Genomic DNA, 19595 nt, shown 5'->3' with positions numbered 1-19595 from the left:
AAGGAAATAGCTGGGTAATACAGTATATTTATATCTGGTGACATTCAATGCTATATATAGGTAGTCCTAAACTTATGACAACAATTGAGCCACAATTTAGGTTGTTAAGTGATACATTTGTTAAGTGAGTTTTGCCCCATTTTATGACCTTTCTTGGCACAGTTGTTAAGTGAGTCACTGCAGTTGATAAGTTAGTAGCCCAGTTGATAAGTTAGTAGCCCAGTTATTAAGTTAATCTAGCTTCCCCATTGACTTCGCTTGACAGAAGTTCCCAAAAGTTGATCTCATGATCTTGGGACACAGAAAGGTTCATAAACATGCCAAGCATCTGAATTTTGATCATGTGACCATGGGGATGCTGCCAAGGTCATAACTGTGAAAAATGGTCATGTCACTTTTTTCAGTGCCGTTGTAACTTTGAATGGTCTCTAAACAAACTGTTAAAAGTCAAAGATTAAAATTTGCGATTTTAAATTTGCGATTTAAATTTGCGATTAAATGTAATCCAGAGGCTCAGGAAGAAGGGTCTCCTTCCCAGAGGGCTAAGAGAAGAGATAAGCTTTCAATATCTGGTAGGCTAGAAGAGTACAGAGGTAGACTACCTCCCCCCAGCAGTTCATAGAATTTGTTTACAATTATGCAGTTATATTAGTCATTCAAGATTTTTCTGTAGGCAAAACAGTAAAGAAACTACACGAATGAAATTCCACACATCATTGTTGGTACTTTGGGCCTCACACAACTATTCACAATATTTATATGTAGATATTAAACTGAGTAGAACACTGCCAGAACTTTCGATGCCAAAATCCACGAATCAGCAGCCACTACCACCTGCCAGATAAAACAGTGATTCCATATCTTATCCCGAATAAGATGTTTGTTCTGAAATAATATTAGAATTGTTGATAAACAGAACTATACTTTGGTATAGTTCCTAATAGTGTAGCTTGATAAAAAAAAGTCCTTCAAAGGCTTTTACAATTTCTCCGGATTTCTCAAGTGACATTACTATTGAAAATGAGAATGAAAGTAAGGTCTTCTCCTGGTGTTGGAATAGAAAAGGTGTGTTTTCCTGGTCTTGGATTTAGGAAGCCAAAAAGCTTTTCCCCGGCAAAAAAGACGTGTTGAAACATATATTAAATTTATGTTCCACATTTTCTTTTGTACAATTCAAAACTGTACATACCACTCTTTACTCATATTTTCTTCACAACACCCTAGGAAATGGATTAGGCTATGAGACAGTGACATGCCCAAATGATCCAATCAGCCTAAGAGAGAACTAGGACTCCCAGTTTGTAGTCCAGTTATTTAGCTGCTAAACAAACTGAATGTTTCCTTGGGTGATTCCTGGTGCCCAATCATTAAAGACATGGATAATGGAACTGAATTTGAACTTTCTTTAGATAGCTGAAGTGGTACTGTAACTGGGCTTGATGATAAAAAAAGAAGAGGGCAGGATTTCTGTGCTTGGCACTAATTTCTGGCATAGTTTTCCACCAAGGTGGTCTAAACATATTTCATTCATTCATGTGGTATGACAGGATTATGTGTGGGCTTTAATGGAAGAGTTATTTTATTCTGCTGTCAACATAACCAATTATTATTTTGTAGAAAAACAAATCCTTAGAATGTTTTATGCATACTGGCTGCTTGGGACAGCTGTATGTATGCTTAACAGATAAAATATTGACTGATACCTGGTCCATTGTAGATAGATTTTATTAAAATCCTTTCAATCAAAAAGACAAACAAACCCTTCCAGACAAACTCTGTGATTACAATTAATTATTCTATCTGCATTGGCTGCACTTGCGTCTGTCTAGAAGAATTTGCTTTATGTAAGTCTCTCATTTATATCTCTCACCAAACTATAAATAAGAAAAAGAAAACCATCCATTTATCTGTAGCTGCTGCAGTATTTGAAAGAAAAAAAATACAGAAATAAATAAGCAGGAGATGATGGAAGATGGATTGGTTTACTCTTAGCCAAATTGGATCTCATTGCACCCTCATCTCTAAACTAATCACTGTTTCCAGGAAAATCTCTGATCATTATTTCAATTACCTCAGGAAGCTCTTAAGGCTCTCACAATCTTATATACCTGATTGCTTTTACCAAATGATGTCCCATCTTATCTTATACTTTGTTATAATATTCCAGTATGCCAGGAGCCAGAGGGGGGTTTATTCTTGTAGTTAAACTATAACTTAAAAAAATAATTGCTTTTTGTTATATAAAGTATTATCTATCCAATCCTTAGTTCTGGTTTGTGAAAAGGCAGCCAGATTACTTACGTAGGGTCTCAATGTTACTTAGAAGCTTTGATTCACAAGCACATTCACTCATCCAATCAGATCCTTAACTTCAAGAAACTTTGGAAGAATTAACTTTCAAAGGTTGAAGTTTACCTCTAATAGAAAAAAGTCATTCCCAACAGTTAAAACCAGAAATAAATTTTAATTTCACACAATCAAAGATCCAGAGCTGGATCACCTATAGTGTCCGAAATCACAGTCATGAAGTAGAAACCTGGTCATGTATGTCTATATTATTTGATGCTGAATGTTAATAACTTTTGTAAGAGACTCAAATGTTTCTATGTAACATTTAGGGCAGTCAATAACATAATCTCCCTCTTCCTCTTTTGTGCATTCACTCTATAAATAGAAATCAGGGATGCTGTGAGGGTCAGGTTGTTGTAAGGCACTGGTCTAGAAACCAGGAGATGGTGAATTGTAGTCCTGCCTTAGGCATGAAAGTCACCTGGGTGCCTCTCTCTCAGCCAATCCACCTCACAAAGTTGTTGTTGTGGGAAAAATTGGAGGAGGAAGGATATTTATGAATCTTTTCCACCTTGAGTTATTTATAAAGTAATAAAGGTTCCTTCTTTGTGTATCTTGGGGAGACCATAAAGCTTAGGGCATCTGGATGATTTCTCTCTGGGTATGATTCTTTGCTGGATTTCTTCGCTGATGGGGGAGGCTTTTATTTTGGATCAGGTGGTTTTTTTTAGGTAGGTGGTGGGGTCTGTGTTTAGGGGTTTGTATGTGGGGTCTTGGAGTAGGTTGGTTAACTTGGTTTGGTAGTCAGATGTGTTCATAACCACTGTTGCATTGCCCTTGTCTGCTGGTAGGATTATTATGCTGGTGTCTTCTTTCAGGTTAAGTAGTGCAGTTTGTTCTTCTTTGGATAAATTGCTTTTGGGTGGTTTGCTGGTGCAGAGGATGTTGGTGATTTTGAGTATGATGGTTTCTGTGGGGATGCGTTTGGGAGTGACAGCACCTGAACAGAACACACCCCCAGCCAATCAGAACACAGCCAACCCCCCAACCAATGAGAACATACCCCCACCCAATCAGAACACAGCCAAGCCCCTACCCAATCAAGTCACACCCCTACTAGCAGTTAAAAGGAAGAAGCAGCTGCAAGCTCACATTGCTCCGAGAAGCACAAAGCTGAAGACACAAGCCTGAAGATGATGAATGAGACTTCATTGAAATGTCGCCTAGATACTTCCAATTTTACGCGGGAGAAAACCCAAATAACCAAAGATCGATCTATCTATCTATCTATCTATCTATCTATCTATCTATCTATCTATCTATCTATCTATCTATGGTATTCAGCTTTGTTCAGGTATTTTCCCATGTCATTATAGTTGTGCTTTTAAAGTTGTAGCAACGTTTCAGCATATATACATATATAAATTCAAACTTCAAATAAGTTTGAAACCGATTTATGGAACAATAGTGTGCAATGCATATATACTCAGCACAATGTTTCAATAGAGTCAATCAGAATTACTTCTATTACAATGTGCAGAGGACCATTATGTGATAAATTCAAAAAATGAACACTTATTACATCCGGTGATTAGCCTTTAGATTTGCTTGTATGCTTTCTTTTTTGATCTATAAAATTCTAGACCTCTAATCATGTAGTTACTTAGTAGTAGTAGTTACTTAGTATGAAGACAAATATAAGCAGTGCCTATTCAGGGATGTTCATTTTCATTAGTGGGAAGGGAGGGGAGTGGGAAAGGAGGATCGTATGCTTTTGAAATGGGTTTATATGTCACTATCTTTTAGCTTGAATAAAGAAACTTTTTTTTTCTAAGTGGAAAATAAAAAACCAGTACCTTGCTTGTTTTAAGTATATACTTCTTCTTCTGCTGGAGGAAGATAATATAACTAACTGCACAGAATTTTTCAGTGATTCCAAAATAAAACTATATTAATAAATTCTCTCCAGGAAAAAAACCTAGAGACCATTGGATATTCCTTGCAAATGAACTAAAGTTGAGATTCTATATAAAAGCAACATGATAATGTGTTACTGTACTATTAAATGGCAGAAAATCCCCATAACATACATTATAGCTGCCACTGTATCATGTCTTCAAGACTCTGCAGAAGTAGTAGGAGGCTAACATTTGGGTATCACAACAAATGACAAATCTTGAATTTGAACCAAACAACAGAAGATTTTTTTTTTTAAATGTCGGCATGTGTTGGATTCATTCCTGTCAGAGGAAAGTATTTTTATCCCATTAGAAATAGTAACGATCAATGGTATATTTCTCTGATTTCCCACAAGGACTTCTGTGAAATATATCTTCCAGTCTGATGATTGATTTATTGATCTATTATGTGCCATTAAGTCATTTTCAATTCCTAACAATGGCATAGATCAATTTTTTCTATGACTATCTACCTGTTCTTTCAGGTCCCTCAGTAGGGTTAGCCATCACCATGAAAGGGAAAGGTATAAATCTCTTCTGGTGTAAGAAGATTCTGAGTTCAGTCGAAGTATCAGATTGTCTCAATTTATGAGAGGTCCTTGGTACTCTCTGAGTTTGCTTGTTTTCTTGCAGACTTTTCATTACCCTAACTAGATAACATCATCAGTGTCTCAAATTAAATAAATAACTGACACATACACATAGGGAGAAACCATGGCAGGAATCTATTCTTCATTTGTTGTCTTTGAGGCAGAAAATTTCTGTTGCCAAAAAGACAGTTATTGGGCATCAAATCTCTGGTCAGCAAGTATCAACTGTGCCAGATAAAAAGTCAGCAAATGATAGATTGCATTTTAAAAAAGAAAGAATGGAGTTTTTTGAGCAAAACTTGCAAAATAATTTGGCTAGTATTTGTCAGCCTCTAGCAGTTTTTATTGTTCTAGTTCTAACAAGAATTTGTCCATTTTTGTGTGAAACAGGAAGAGGTTCTTGGAATATATTTACAATACACCGGTAGCAGTAATTAGTTTTAATTAAACTGAAGTTCTTACACCAAACTTAAAAATTCTTTTCAATGTTCAGCTAAATAAAAATTGGGTCATTTTTTCTTCTGCCAAAAAGAAAATAATAACACACATTCTGTCAAGTCTACCCATAACATTGTGCTGATCCCTAGGGCATTGGATACATTTTATTTTATATTTGTATGTGTGCATAATATTTTGTTTGGATACATAAATATCTTGAATGCAGTGGATGTGGTGGAGGAATAACTATTGCTTTAACAAACCCTTCTTATACCCTTACATAGTAAGTATATGACTAGGGAGAAGAATGAACTGAATATGAATATGTACTTTAAAAATTGTAAGTATCAATATGAAGAAATGATTTTGTAAAGCAATGGGAAGGGTTTAACATTACAGGTAGATGGCCACACATTTTGATCCTAGAATCTTTAGGTGATGGTAGACAAGATTTGTATTTGAAACTCTGGAGTCACAATATAGAGCTCCGGAGACTACCGGTCTTATTCACATATTGTTCCAATGTCACATTTATTTCTCAAGTGTTTTTTTAATATTTAGTATATTGATCATGTATATCTATGGAGCAATGATCTATCCTTTATGGTCAAATAATTATCTTCTGTCATTTTCATCCAATTTATCTAATACACCTAGGTCTTGGCCAGACAATAGCATTCAAAAAAGAATAGAGCCATATGAAAATATTTTTAAAATGTCTGGGACAAAAATGAATATTATTGATTCTATTAATTTAATTATTTGAATGCTATATTTTGAATACCCATTACATTCAAGCATAAATTTTTATGTTTATGAACCTCTACATATCTGAATGGATTATTGGGTTTATTCTTAAAACAAATTAAACATATGAAGATAATTAGAAAAATAATTGAAAATATCTTATTCCTTTTGGTACATAATACACAGACACAAGAGTCATAGAAGTCATAGAAGTGAGATGAAAAGGGACAGACAAAGCAAATGATTGCATATTGTTTTGTTCCATGTGAAACTAGAGAATAAAATAAATGCTGATGGTTCAGAAATTTGAATTTATTTTTTAGTTAAATCCACCACACTTCTTATATACTTTTACATTTATGAACACAAATCAAATTTTCCAAATGTCTCTTGGCTGTGTCTAAGACATATGACGATGGCATGATGTCTTTGGAAAATGAGTGTATCCACTATATAAATATAGCAATTGCTGAGATTACTAACAATATTAAAACTGGTGAGAATATTCTGATGTTCAATTGTGATGTCTTGAAGAGTCTTAAACTTTGAAAATACTTTGTGCATTTAAATACAAATGCTATATCATGATTCAGCACAATTAAGAATATCATGCAAAATTGATCCTGAGTGCCAACGAAAGTATTAATTGTGCATGATCATCACAAATCTATTTCCCAGACTTAAATTCTAACTTTAGAGTAAACAGTAAATGCTCCAGAAAGTGTTTTCCAATCTTGATAACTCAAAGATGTGTGGACTTCCTTTCCCCAAACTCGCCTTGCCAGCTTGCTTTGGATATTCTTCTCTAGAAGCTCTACTTAAAGTTGTATTGCAGGGTAGACTTTCAGTGTCAACTACCAGTGACCTTGAGAACGTGCAGTGCAGAAAGGCATTGCAGGCAGTCAATATTTGAAGAAGCCAATGCAAAAAATACAGTAAAAGTTGGAACAAGAATTTAGAATACTTGTGTTCTTTTTTAGCCTGACTTTATAAGCATTTAGATCTGTTATATTTGTGTAACATGGGTGGTATACATGGATGCATATTTCATCTTCAAGATAAAAGTTTCTTAGGTGGTTAAATTTAAAACAGAATAGGAGGGCTTATAGGAATGATGAAGAAACCATCCCTTCCTTATTTATTCCTGACCAGAAGCTCCCAACACAAACACAGTAAGAAACATCTGCGCATTCAGCTTGATTCAAATACACTGTGGAATTCAGGCCAAACTGTATTTGTCCTTCTGCAAGGAGTGTTACCTTCATCAAGGATGCTTCTCCATATTTTATTCAGAGATTGCAAGTTAACTTGAATTGGAATTCTGTCAGAAGAAAGTAAGCAGGATGAATGGGTCTGTTGAATAATTCACTTACTGAATAATGAATTGCTTTAAAATGTGTGGATTTTTTTTTAGCTGAAGTACCATTCAGGCTATTATATTTAACAGCTGATTGCTGGCTCTTTTCCTACTTAATAGAGGAAGACTGTGGATCTGTGAATCTGTGGATACAGATTCTCTGGTTACAAGTATATGTAAAAAGTGGACAAATTTGCTTTCAAAGTAAGTAAGTAAGTAAGTAAGTAAGTAAGTAAGTAAGTAAGTAAATACCGGTAGTTGAGACTGCTATTACTTGTAATGTTTTTGAGCCAGAGTTGATGCATTCTATAGCCTTCTTGGATGCCATATCCTAATATGGGAAAAATATAGAGGATTTTCTTCTGTGGATCTTCATTTGGACTTATTTAAAACATGGAAAGCTGAACTGCAGTCCATTGGAAAAATAACTGTTCAATAAGAGTAATTTCTTCTACTGTGATTGACCCTGCTGAGGTCACTGTTTAGCCGTAAATACACCATTCATCCCAAAACCCATTCCATCTACTTTATCAGCTGATATAACAACAGCACTTGATTTCCTATGGTTACCCTAAAGATTTGAGTAGTATGTTAGGTATTTTGTCCATTATTTTGTTTACGTGAAATTTCTACATAAATGTTAAAAATAATCAAGGTCTGTCATATCAGCCTTTGTCAACCATTTAAAACATGGTTCAGGACCAACCAGTGATGTTTTCATGATTCAAAAAGTAGTTTTTTCACGGAATGATACATTTCTCTCTATTTCAGAAGTTGGTAATAATATTTCCTACTTTTTATAATTCAGCATGAATGATTATAATTTAATTAATTTAACTTTATTATTCTAATTTACTACTTAACATCTACCTCAAACTGCAGTTTAGATGAAGCTAATTGGCTTTAGAGTATTTTCTTCATGCATAACACATAACTCAAAAGTATTATAATTGTCATTCTGTTTGAGGCTGAAATGGATTTGAAATTGTCTGTATCTTTGGCTTCTAAGCTTTCCTCTCAGTCCCCATATTAGGGCATTAAAATATCTATTTAGAAACAGCACCAATATGAGGTTATCTAGCAGCCATTTGAAAACTTGAACTATTTCAGCTGGCATTCTTTTGAAAGAGGCTGACATATGGGAGATCACAACCAAAATTAATAAATAGAATGTGTAACAACTTTAGTATGGTAAGTTGACAAAAAATGTTAAAAATAAAATAAATAAAAGGAGAAAATCCTAATTACATTAATATATGTTAGCATTTTAAGTTGCAGTTGTCAATATACCTACCAATAAGAAGGTTTTTAATTAGTCAGGAGAAACTAATTCTCTTTTAGAAAAGAGAAAGCAATACATTTATATTAATGAATAGAGTTTACTTTGGCAGTAGGATAACAATATAAAACCAATGAAATCATGAAGACTTCATGAAAATACAACTAATATACTTGCAAGTTACAGATATGTGATTGATGTTGTTAATAATATAGAACAGATAACATCAGATGTTTCATTTACACATAATTTTTAGTATAGATCATTGCTTTATAATTTCTAGAGACTTTCCAACAATTTTGTACCACGACCGATATTGAAATCTGTTCTTTATTCATCAGGACTTAATTATGATGATTTAGTTGGTAACAGTAGTACACGACTGAGAAAACCCCCACTATCGATACACCTGTGCTACAGCTGGTGGTTATACAGTATATTTGAGACAATGAATATATAAGTTGGAATGATTTTATTTTTGAAACATAAAATTATTTTAAAATTGCTGATATTTTGCCAGGAGCTTTGCTGACAACTAGAACAAATGTTTCCAAGAGGTGAAACCATTTAATGTGCACATACATTCTCAACAGGAATTAACTGGCGGCCAAGTATTAAGAGACAGACTAACAGACAGATAAATCTGACTGATGGGGCACAGGATAACTGGGATATTTTTTCAGCCTAGCTCCATTAAAATGAATTTGGATTGTTCAAAAGTTTATCTGTATTATGAACAGAGGATATTCTTTATGTTTTGTGCCAGAATACCCAGATGATGGTTTAAATTTTAAACCATCCATATTATGGGGCTAATGGCTTCCTAAGGTTACTCTACAACAGTGGTCACCAACCGGTGGGCTGCGGCCCACTAGTGGTCCGTGAGAAAATATTGTTGGGCCACAGAGAAATGTCCTCCCCAAAGCAATTAATCCAGGCTGTGCTGAAACACAAGGCTGCGCCATACACATCGCCGGCCCACCCACTGGCCCCCACCCTTTGGCTGAGTGCAAACTTGCAAAAAGCAGTGCAGCCCTCGCCAGCCAGGATGAGGTGATGGTGCTGTTGCAGTAAGAGGAGGCTGGTGGCACAGGTGGGTTGAAGTGGCAATGGAGGTGGCAGGAAGGTGCAGAAGCGCCACACTACTTGCATTTGCGTGGCACTCTTGCACCTTCCAGCTCGCTCTCCTGGCATGGATCTTACTTGATGGCTGTAGGGATGGCCCAGGGCAGAAAAAGTACCAGCTGGTGATGGTGGGAGGGGGTGGAGTGTGCAAGTCTGCGCTCACCATCTAGTTCAGAGGTCCAGAATGGGGCAACATCGGGAGCATCAGTTTTCTCATCCCTCTTGGTGTTTTGCTCTGTTTCCCCCCATCCTCCATGGGCCCAGCCATTGCTGCCCAGGGAAAGCACAGGAAAAGTGAACAGAAACATAGCTCTTACTTGGGTGAAAGAGTTGAGATCGAAGAAGGCACAGGCAAGAAAGATGGGAACTGCTGCCTTTGAAAAGTGCCACTTTCTGTTGCCTGTGCAACAGAAACTCCACTCTTTTGCCCCAGTGAGAGCTATGTTTCTGCTTTCTTTCTTTTCCTATGCCTTCCTCAGGCAGCAATGGATGGGATGGGGGGGGGCAGCAGAGATGTCAGGGCTGCTCTCCCCGCTCAGCAAGCCAGGCCTGGAGGAGCGCGAAGAATTGTGGGTGAACACCCGAGAAATGTGTGTTGGAAATGCCAACACACATTTCCAGTGTGTCTTCTCTGTCCTGAAATAGGATTGAATGGGGGGAAAGGAGCAGGGGGAAGAGTAGAAGAGAAGGAGAAGCCTGGCTGGCTTTCCTTTGGCATGGGGTGGGGTGGGGGGAGACCAAATGCCCAGACCAAAAGAACGCTGAGAAAGACGGTCTTCTAATAACCAGCCTGTCTGTGCAGGTGAGAGTTTTTCTGGGTTCAACACCCCCCCTTCAGCCTCCACATAGGAGGGACCCTTCTCTGCTTGGAAGCAGCAAGAGAAATCTGAAGCTGAGCCGTAGGGGGAGTCTTCTTGTGTGGAGGCCAAAGGGGGTGTTATTAGGACCCTATCTTCCTTGGCGCTTCCAACCCAGCCCTCCTTCCCTCCCCCAACTCCAGACAGCCATACCTGACAAAGGAGAGAGAGGTTTCTTCTGACTTGGGGGAGATATGAAATGACAGGAGACAAGATTGGGGGGTGGGGGGGCTCTGCTTACCTTCTATTTGAGGGAGAGCCGGTTTCTCCCCATCCAGATATTCCCAGTCTTCAGCCCCCTCTTTCTTCCCAAAGGATGAGAGAGGGCCCTCCTTTCCCTTTGTTCTGCTCCACAATTATGATTACGCATTAAGCATTTATGATTTTGTTTTAGATAGATAGATAGATAGATAGATAGATAGATAGATAGATAGATAGATAGATAGATAGATCGATCGATCGATCGATCTTTGGTTATTTGGGTTTTCTCCCGCATAAAATTGGAAGTATGCCCCACTACATACATTGGACAAACCAACAGAAGAATAAGTGCACGCATTGAAGAACACAAGGACTCAATCAAAAAAGAAGAACCGACCTCTTCCCTGGTCCAACACCTCAAAGCCACAGGACATGAGATTGACTTTAAAAATACCAGAACTATCGCCAAAACTGAACATTTCAACAACAGAATAATCAGAGAAGCCATAGAGATAGAAAAATGCCCACACAGCATGAATAAATGAGATGATACCTCCCACCTACCAGCCATTTGGAAACCCGCCCTCACTAACAAACGAGGACCTAACATGAAGAATGACACCAGACCCACACCCACAAGGGCCACACAAGATGCTACCACCACACCTCCATGTAGAAAGCAGACTCACACCCACACAGATGATGAGACATGACCACAGACCAGAAGCTGTACCGCAGCAGCATCACTACCCACTTCAAACCCCTCCGACCCATACATGAAGCAAACGGACGCCCACCATGAAGATGTGGCACGACCACAACCACAAAGCCAAACAACAGGATCACAGCTCACCAGCTCAAATCCCCCAGCAACTAAGACTAACTTGAGCACAACCAAGCCCCCACCTGAACAGAACACACCCCTAGTCAATCAGAACACAGCCAACCCCCCAACCAAAGAGAACACCCCCCCACCCAATCAGAACACAGCCAAGCCCCCACCCAATCAAGTCACACCCCCACTAGCGGTTAAAAGGAAGAAGCAGCTGCAAGCTCACATTACTCCGAGAAGCACAAAGCTGAAGACACAAGCCTGAAGATGACGAATGAGATTTCGTCGAAACGTTGCCAAGATACTTCTAATTTTACGCAGGAGAAAACCCAAATAACTGAAGATCCACATACAAATACCCACGAAAACCTCAGAAAACATGTGTGTGTGTGTGTGTGTGTGTGTGTGTATGGATGGATGGAATTCAGCTTTGTTCGGGTATTTTCCCACGTTATCAGGCTTTTGTATTGTGTTCATCTGTGAGTTAGACTTTCACAGCCATTTCTAAAGTCTGACTCACAGATGAACACTATACAGAAGCCTGATGATGGCAGATGAGATTCTGCTGAAACGTTGCTACAACTTTAAAAGCACAAGTATAATGACGTGGGAAAATACCTGAACAAAGCCGAATACCATACATATAAATACCTGGGAAAACTTATGAATATATATATATATATATATATATGTGTGTGTGTGTGTGTGTGTGTGTGTGTGTGTGTGTATCAATCAATCATATTAGTGATCCTCAGGATTTAAAAGTATGAATTTGGTGGTCCCTGAGGTCCAAAAGGTTGGCGACCCCTGCTCTACCATGATGTTTAGTAAGGGGATGGGTAAGTATCTTTAATATTGCATTAGGCTATACATACATTTGGTTTTCCAAAAGGTGCTTTTTCAAAAGGCAATAGGACTCTGTTTCTATTTCAAAACTGAAGGAGCTTCTTGGATGAGAAGTGAAAAATCTTCAAGCAAAAACAAAGCAAGTCCAGTTGCCTTTTGAAAAAAAGCATCTTTGGGACAACTATGTCCTGGATGACTGAGAATCTCCATAGATATACATTTGATTTGACTTGACTACTATTAGACTATAATGAATATGGGCAGCTATCAAGTGCCCTAAATTTTGTAGATCTTTTTAGACTGTGGTAACTTGGCAATTATAAGGAACAAATATAGGAAAGAAGGATCTACTCTTCCAAGAACTCTCATGCTGCTATAAATTTATCAAGATTTTTAAAAGTTTGTGTTTTTCAAATAAAAGTAGAAAAGGAACTTTCAACATTTGGAATGACCTCTATCCATAATCATGAATCATTTTAAGAATTATTAATGAAGTATTATTTATTGTATAAAAACAATTTATAAGATTAGAAATTTGTCTACAAAGTAGTTCAACAAAGGGGTTGAGGGCTAGCGAGCCTGCCTTCATGGCAGAGACCCATATATTATGCAATATATTGACTCTGGAGAGTCATTTGGTTTGCTCATTTCTGTTGATTGTGTTATGTTTATTACCTTGAATATGTTACTGTGGAAATTGCTGTTTTGGATTTTTCTGTTCATTGCCCAGAATCATCTGATGGGAACAGTAATAAAAATGAAAAGAAGGAATGAATGAATTTTGTTTTGTTTTGTTTTTGTAGCAATTGTCATGCTCTGCAAATTTCTTGGAGAGACATTCTAAACTGACAGGAATAATTATTGCCTTGATTTAAAGAGGTGAGAGAATAATGGATGTTTTTAATTCAGGAGCTTGGAGGCAATATGAAGCAAAAATTTCTATAGTGGGAGAACATTTCAAATTTAGGAAAATTGGGCCACTCACAAATGTAGCACTTCAAAAAGAACTATTTTATGCCTGTTGAATTTTTCTTTGAGTTCCAAAATTGTTTTTTTTGGTTTATAAAACAAAATTTTAAGCAAACCAAATAAACTCTAGATTTCAAGAGCAATTACATTACTCCTATATCACTTCTCACATTTTCTCCATATTCCTCTTTGATTGAACAATTTGTCTGACAAAGAGTTCTGGAAAACTTGAAACTTACTCTGTAACAGTTCAATAGTCCTATTGAAAAAAAAATCCTCATATAGATTTGTGGCTTTGTAACATGAAAGTTCATTCATCATATCAGGCAATGGATAAGTGTTTTGACTGAAATCATGAAGAGATACAGTCAAAACAGAGCTTACACCCTTCCTTCTCCATCTCTCCAAATCTCAGTGACCCACCGTGTCTATTAAAAAGGGCTTTTGTATAAATGCCTTCACAAAGGTACCTTAGTTCAATTTAATGGTAGTACTTAACATATTGAATAGCAAGACATTTCAATAAACTCAACTCCAAATATATATTGAAGTGAAGACAATCACTCTCCACCCAAGTTAAGTGCTTGGCTGCCATGCTGGAACTATCTCTCCATGAATCTGTATGATATCCTTCAATTCCTAAGATCAGAATAATGCATGGCAGAAATTTTACTATTAACAGTTGGAAGGATGGAGCAAGGAATTCATTTCATATTCTGACTGCTTAACTAGAGTGATTCTATGTCAAATTAATCTGCTGATCAATGAATGTTTTCCCCATCATTTGGAGACCTCTTAGTCAAGTCAAATTGACACAAATAAAACCGGACAATATCATTTAATGGTAAATTGGAACAAAAATCATAGAATCATAAGGATTGGCACCCAAGATAGCAACTCTCTTAATGCCAGGATGAATGGATAGCACTTTAATTCAAGAATAAAAAAAGGTCCGAGTATGGCAGTTGTAAAACAGAGGATGGTGAAGTCTGTATTTATTTATTTATTTATTTATTTATTTATTTATTTATTTATTTATTTATTTATTTCCAATTTATCTTTATCAGGAATATCTCAAAGGTACTTTTTCAAAAGTCAGCTGGACTTTTTTTTTAAAACAAAGTCCAGTTGCCTTTTGAAAAAGTATCTTTGAGACAACCAATGACCTGCATTACAATAATCTCCACGGACATCTTTATCAGGAACATTTATGATTTCGAGCCATCCTTAGTTTCATCTTATCTGTTGTTACCTGTCTCTTCTTTAGTGTGTTCTGATCCTTCCTGTCTGTTTTGCAGAATAGTTTTCACTAGCGCTGCTTTAACAATATAACTATTAAATAGCAGCAGATCTTATTCATGTGTTACTTACTTTGGCAGCTAGAAAACTGCCAAAACTGCAAAAAATGGAATTCTGTTTTAAATTAAAATTTGCTTTTGGTTAACATACATTAAATTTGATAAGTGTGCTATAGCAGGGCTCCCAAGTCTTAAATAATTGGCAACTGACAGAAAGTCAACATGTAAAATTTCCCACATTACTGAGGCTCTATACAAAGAAAAGCTATTAGTGTGCACAGTGCTGTCTTACAAAACTTTTAAGCTAGTTCCTTTGTTTCAGGCTTGAGAACAAGTATTGCTGAACAAGGTTTTCATTACATATCTCAAGGAAAGTGTTTTAAAACTTCAGGGAATTCTGCCAAGGCCCTGCAGCTGCTTTTCTGTGAGGTGGTAGTTTTTTTGCACATCACCACCCTTATACATCCATATTAGCATCTATATGTGTGCTCAATTTCCTGTATTTCTATCCATTGTTTGGCATAGTTCTGCTTTCTACCTTGTCCAGTTTACATTTAGTAAGTCCTGCCCAACGGACCGCCAGTCTTTATATAGGAGGGCTCACACTATCAAAGTGGAATTGAGAAGTACAATTACACTTAAGTGTTTCCACTCTTGTCCACAATGTATTGGAAGTAGGCCAGAAGAAAGAAATAGTTCTGTATTTTATTTGTTTACCAGTCCACATCTCATTTGATGAAAGAAAAGTTACTTTATAAGTTTTTTTTTTAAAGGGAAGCAAATTTTGGGGTGGGTGGGGTGCGAAGTACTCGCAGGTGTAGCATTGGAGTCTATTGCAACAGAGAAAAAGTACCCGGCGCGAGACCGCACGGATGCAAATGCATTTTTAAAAGAAACGCCCTTATTGGGAAAAAATGTAACGTATAGCATAAGCTAATAAATAGGACGACTGCTCTTCTCATAGCAACTACGGAATAAAGAGGGATGGGCTGCAGGACCACCACCACCTCCTGCCGGGCGTGTTCATTGGAGGAAGAGCAGAGGAGGAGGAGGAGGAGGAAAAGTCATGTTTCGAACATTGGCGTCTTCCCAGCTGGCGATCTTTTAGGTATCCAACTCTTCGAACGCCCGCGGGAAAAGCGAAGGTTCTAAGAGTTGCAGCGTTCCAAGCTTGGAACGTTGCTCTTCGCTGGATCAGGGCTTCGAGAGGACCTCCGCGGACCATTTTTCTTCCCCTTCCCTTTTTCAATCCCCCGCCCACAGCTCGCAAGTTTATCCAGGGCAAGTTTCCACCCCCCCCATCTCAACTTGAACGCTCGCCGCCGCCGCACCTCTCTCACTCTCTCGCTGTTCCCCCATTTCGTGCGCGTGTCGATTTGTTTCTTGGGAGGTGTGTTGGGCGTCCCCTGGTTTATCTGTGTCCCTGCTGGGGCATGTGGAAATGGCCGGTGACAACAGTCCTGGAGTCTTCTTGTGTTGGCGACGCTTCGAGCTCTTACTGCTAGCGACAGCAGCCACCGGACTATGCAGCGGGGTCTCTGGAGTCAAGAATCCCAGCTGCCACGAAGTCAGGACGGCGTTTCAGATGCGGCAGATCGGTCCCATCAAGCTGGTTCCTGATGTTCCCACAACTGGTCAGTACAATTTCCCCTTCCCACCCTTACACCAGACTCGTCAAAACACCCTCTTCCCCGGTTTAAAAACACACTTAACTCCTGTACTCTGCCCCACTTGCGAAGATCTGAAAAGAGAAGGCAAAGCAGAACATCAATCCGGCCAGCTCTTGGATAGGTCTCGGAGACATTAAGTTAGGGCTCCTGGGGGACAGGAGGGGGAAACGACGAGAGTTTAAACGGTGTAGGCAGCGGCAGCCCTGAGTGGAAAGTCTCCCTTTATCATAATCTTTTGTGCAACTTACTTTGCTTGCGTGGGGTACAGTAGTTTCAAGGCTAATATACAAGGCTGGGTATGGGTGTCGCGATAACACCCTGGAAAACCTGGCATTGTTTGGGTTCCCGGGGCTAAGGGACCTTGAGTGTACTGGCTCGACGGGTGAGCGCAGGTGTGCAACACAACATAATCAGTTACTCGCGCAAGGACAAACCGTCTGGTCAGTCGCCTTTGGGGAGGCGTAATCCAAAGCGGGAATCGGACTCAGCCGAACCATTCTCCCTTCTTTGCAAACTGGAATAGAGACCTCATTAACAGGGCAAGAACGTCCGTAGGAAAGATCGAAAGCGGAGTGTGACTGTTGACCTGATTGGTCTCCGTTGCAATCAAATGCGGGCGAAGGAGCGAGCAATTAATAAAGTACAGACTGGAGTTTCGAAGGAAACGGAATGGCTTATGAAGTTACAGCGCATGGATTGGGGTTTTCTTCATTCCCTCCCCGTTAAAAAAACATGAAGCTAGGTGGGCAAAGGTGGGGTTTGAGAGATTTGAGAATGTTAGGGTTGTGGATGGAATGACAGGCTGGTACAGCTGTCAGTGGCATCTGTACTGATTTCTAAATCAAACGGAAGGCAGGAATAAGTAACTTTTTGCCAGTTAAATCCCAAGCTTCTTGTGAGTTTATGCAGTCAAATATGTTTGCGTACACATGCATATTTGCTAACAATCTCGGCGTTGGATGAGACAGTCATATTGATTGATTGATTGGTTGATAATCAGATTGCTAAGGCTTCCCAACTCAACACAGAGTCTGGGAAGTGTATGGTTATAAACCAATGCAAGACATATAAAAGAGACAATAAATATAAAAATAGAGCTTTACAGAGGGAATAACATAGCCCAGGCAATGTTACACACCAAAAAGGCACACCAGCAGCAATCTATCTGAAAACTTGGGGTAAAAACTTGTTTTTTTAAGACTCTCTATGGGGTTGAAGGGTTGAATTGGTCAGAATGCCACAGGTATGTTCCTTCAGAGGGCAAGTGCCACAACATGTTGTGGGTGGAGTCCTATGTAAAGGAAGGGTGGGATATTATTTGTGTTTGAAAGGATGGATAGCTTTGTCAGTGTTTCATACCCTATTCAACTATTTTTCCCCACTTGAGTTCACCAAATGGTGGGACAGGAAATGGCTGCATTATGATGGCAATTTTGGATGAGGTACCTTGGCTTGCAAAACAGTGGTTTGAGGCAGCTGAGCATTTAATATTAATTTTAAACATCATATAATTATTTTTGTGTAGTAGAAATCCATGTATTACACAATATTTTTACAGTCCCAAAGTTAATGTCTCTTAATATTTGAGAAAAACCTTTATTTATATTTCAGTGTCCCACTTCTAGCTAACTTATGAATCAGACAATTAAATCATTAACAAAATCCATTTGCTTTAAGATGACATAATTACTTAAGTTACATATACTGTATACAGTATCTTTGATAGCACACCTTTTAAAAACACCATCTATTTAAACTTTATTTTACACACTGGCATATCAGGTTTTCTCATTTATAGTTTATATTGTGTTTTTGCTCTTCACTGAGAAAGAAAATTTTACATGCAATTTAATATAACCAAAATATACTTTTGATCGTGAAATAGAGTTATACAGCTGCCTTATTGTTTATCTTGTTCTATGAATTTTATGATTCTCTAGATATTATTTGGCCAAAAAGTTGCATGTGTTGACTATTTGTGGGTATATGGGTGTGAAAACCCGCATGCAGTCCTTCACCAACATGTGGTCTTCACAAACCTCATGTTCTTCACCAAGCTTGCTAGAAACAGAATTGCTGTGGACTGAAGATTAAAGAACAGATAAACTTCTCCCTATTCTTTTTGGGTGCCTTTTTATGATTTACTGGACCATAACAATAGTCATTCTTACCTCATAGTTTCTTTCAAAGAACCTCTATAATTTCTGCTAGATGTTCTCTTACCCTTTAACTTTACCCCAAAGTAGAGGCAGTATTTGTTTATTTATTTATTTACTTACTTTGCATAGTGTCTTTTCCTCCCACTGTGTGGCAATTTTAGTTCCAGGCCACAGAAAATGGATGAACAGAAAAGCTGTTCTCCAGATGTGCTTGGAATATAAGTTTCAAAATGAATATGGGAGTTTTCACACGTCTTCTGCTAAAAAGAGAGAGCAGGTGACTGATGGAGACTTATAAGCATCCTCTCTGTCATTCCATTCAAAGGTGGAGGGAGACCAAAGCAGAATCAATTATCTTCCCTCAAATTGTAGATAGGACAGAAGTGTGGAATTTTTCAGTTTTTCCCTGCCTTATTGCCCTTTAATAGCCTGACAGAAAAGTCATTATAGGAGCTTCCTTCAGGTGAGTCTATCCGCCACAGAGAATGACTGAGTCTGTAGGCACAGAATGAGAAACACAACTGAGGATACAACAGAAGAGGGAAGAGGTCAGCTGCTACTTCCATAAGCAGTTGATTCAGGTTGCTTTTCCCCACTCATGCTGCAGTTAGGATTAGGCCATCTAGAGAGTGGGCAGAAATTGTTTTTGGCTCCCCAATATTGTATGTCTATTCCACTAAAGTAAACCTCCCCGCCCCTCTCTCTCTCCCTCCTCCCTTCTGTTTGTGTGTATATGTGTGTGTGAGAGAGAGATTTAGGAGCAGCTGCTATCTCATTCAGTCCCCCTTCACATGGGCAGCTCCATGAAGATAGCTTTTCTTTCCATCATTACCTACTTTTCATGGACACAAGAGGAGCAGTTGGCTGGTGTCACATTCCTTAGGATCTGAATGGATGACATAGTCATGCTGCGCTTGGCACAAACTGGTGAGGCCTGGGTCAAGGACAGATGCACTGATTCAAGTCATTAGGTATTTCAT

At 38.3% G+C, this 19595-nt stretch overlaps 1 protein-coding gene across 2 annotated transcripts in view; it reads left to right on the top strand.

Moving 5' to 3' along the window:
- The first annotated feature begins 16089 nt into the window (after positions 1-16089).
- LOC113436827 (glypican-5-like) overlaps positions 16090-19595 on the top strand; it is a 358073-nt gene continuing 354567 nt past the window's right edge. For both annotated transcript variants that reach the window (XM_087933156.1, XM_026701472.2), the window contains exon 1: positions 16090-16420. In XM_087933156.1, the coding sequence (XP_087789282.1) occupies positions 16228-16420 (193 nt within the window). In that variant the 5' untranslated portion in view covers positions 16090-16227. The remainder of the gene's footprint in view (positions 16421-19595) is intronic.

Source organism: Pseudonaja textilis, chromosome 4, assembly GCF_049901715.1.
Source record: "Pseudonaja textilis isolate UNSWEBS1 chromosome 4, rPseTex1.2, whole genome shotgun sequence".
Taxonomy (NCBI): Eukaryota; Metazoa; Chordata; class Lepidosauria; order Squamata; family Elapidae; genus Pseudonaja; species Pseudonaja textilis.
The sequence above is the reverse complement of the archived record's forward strand: the minus strand, read 5'-3'. Positions and strand labels throughout refer to the sequence as shown.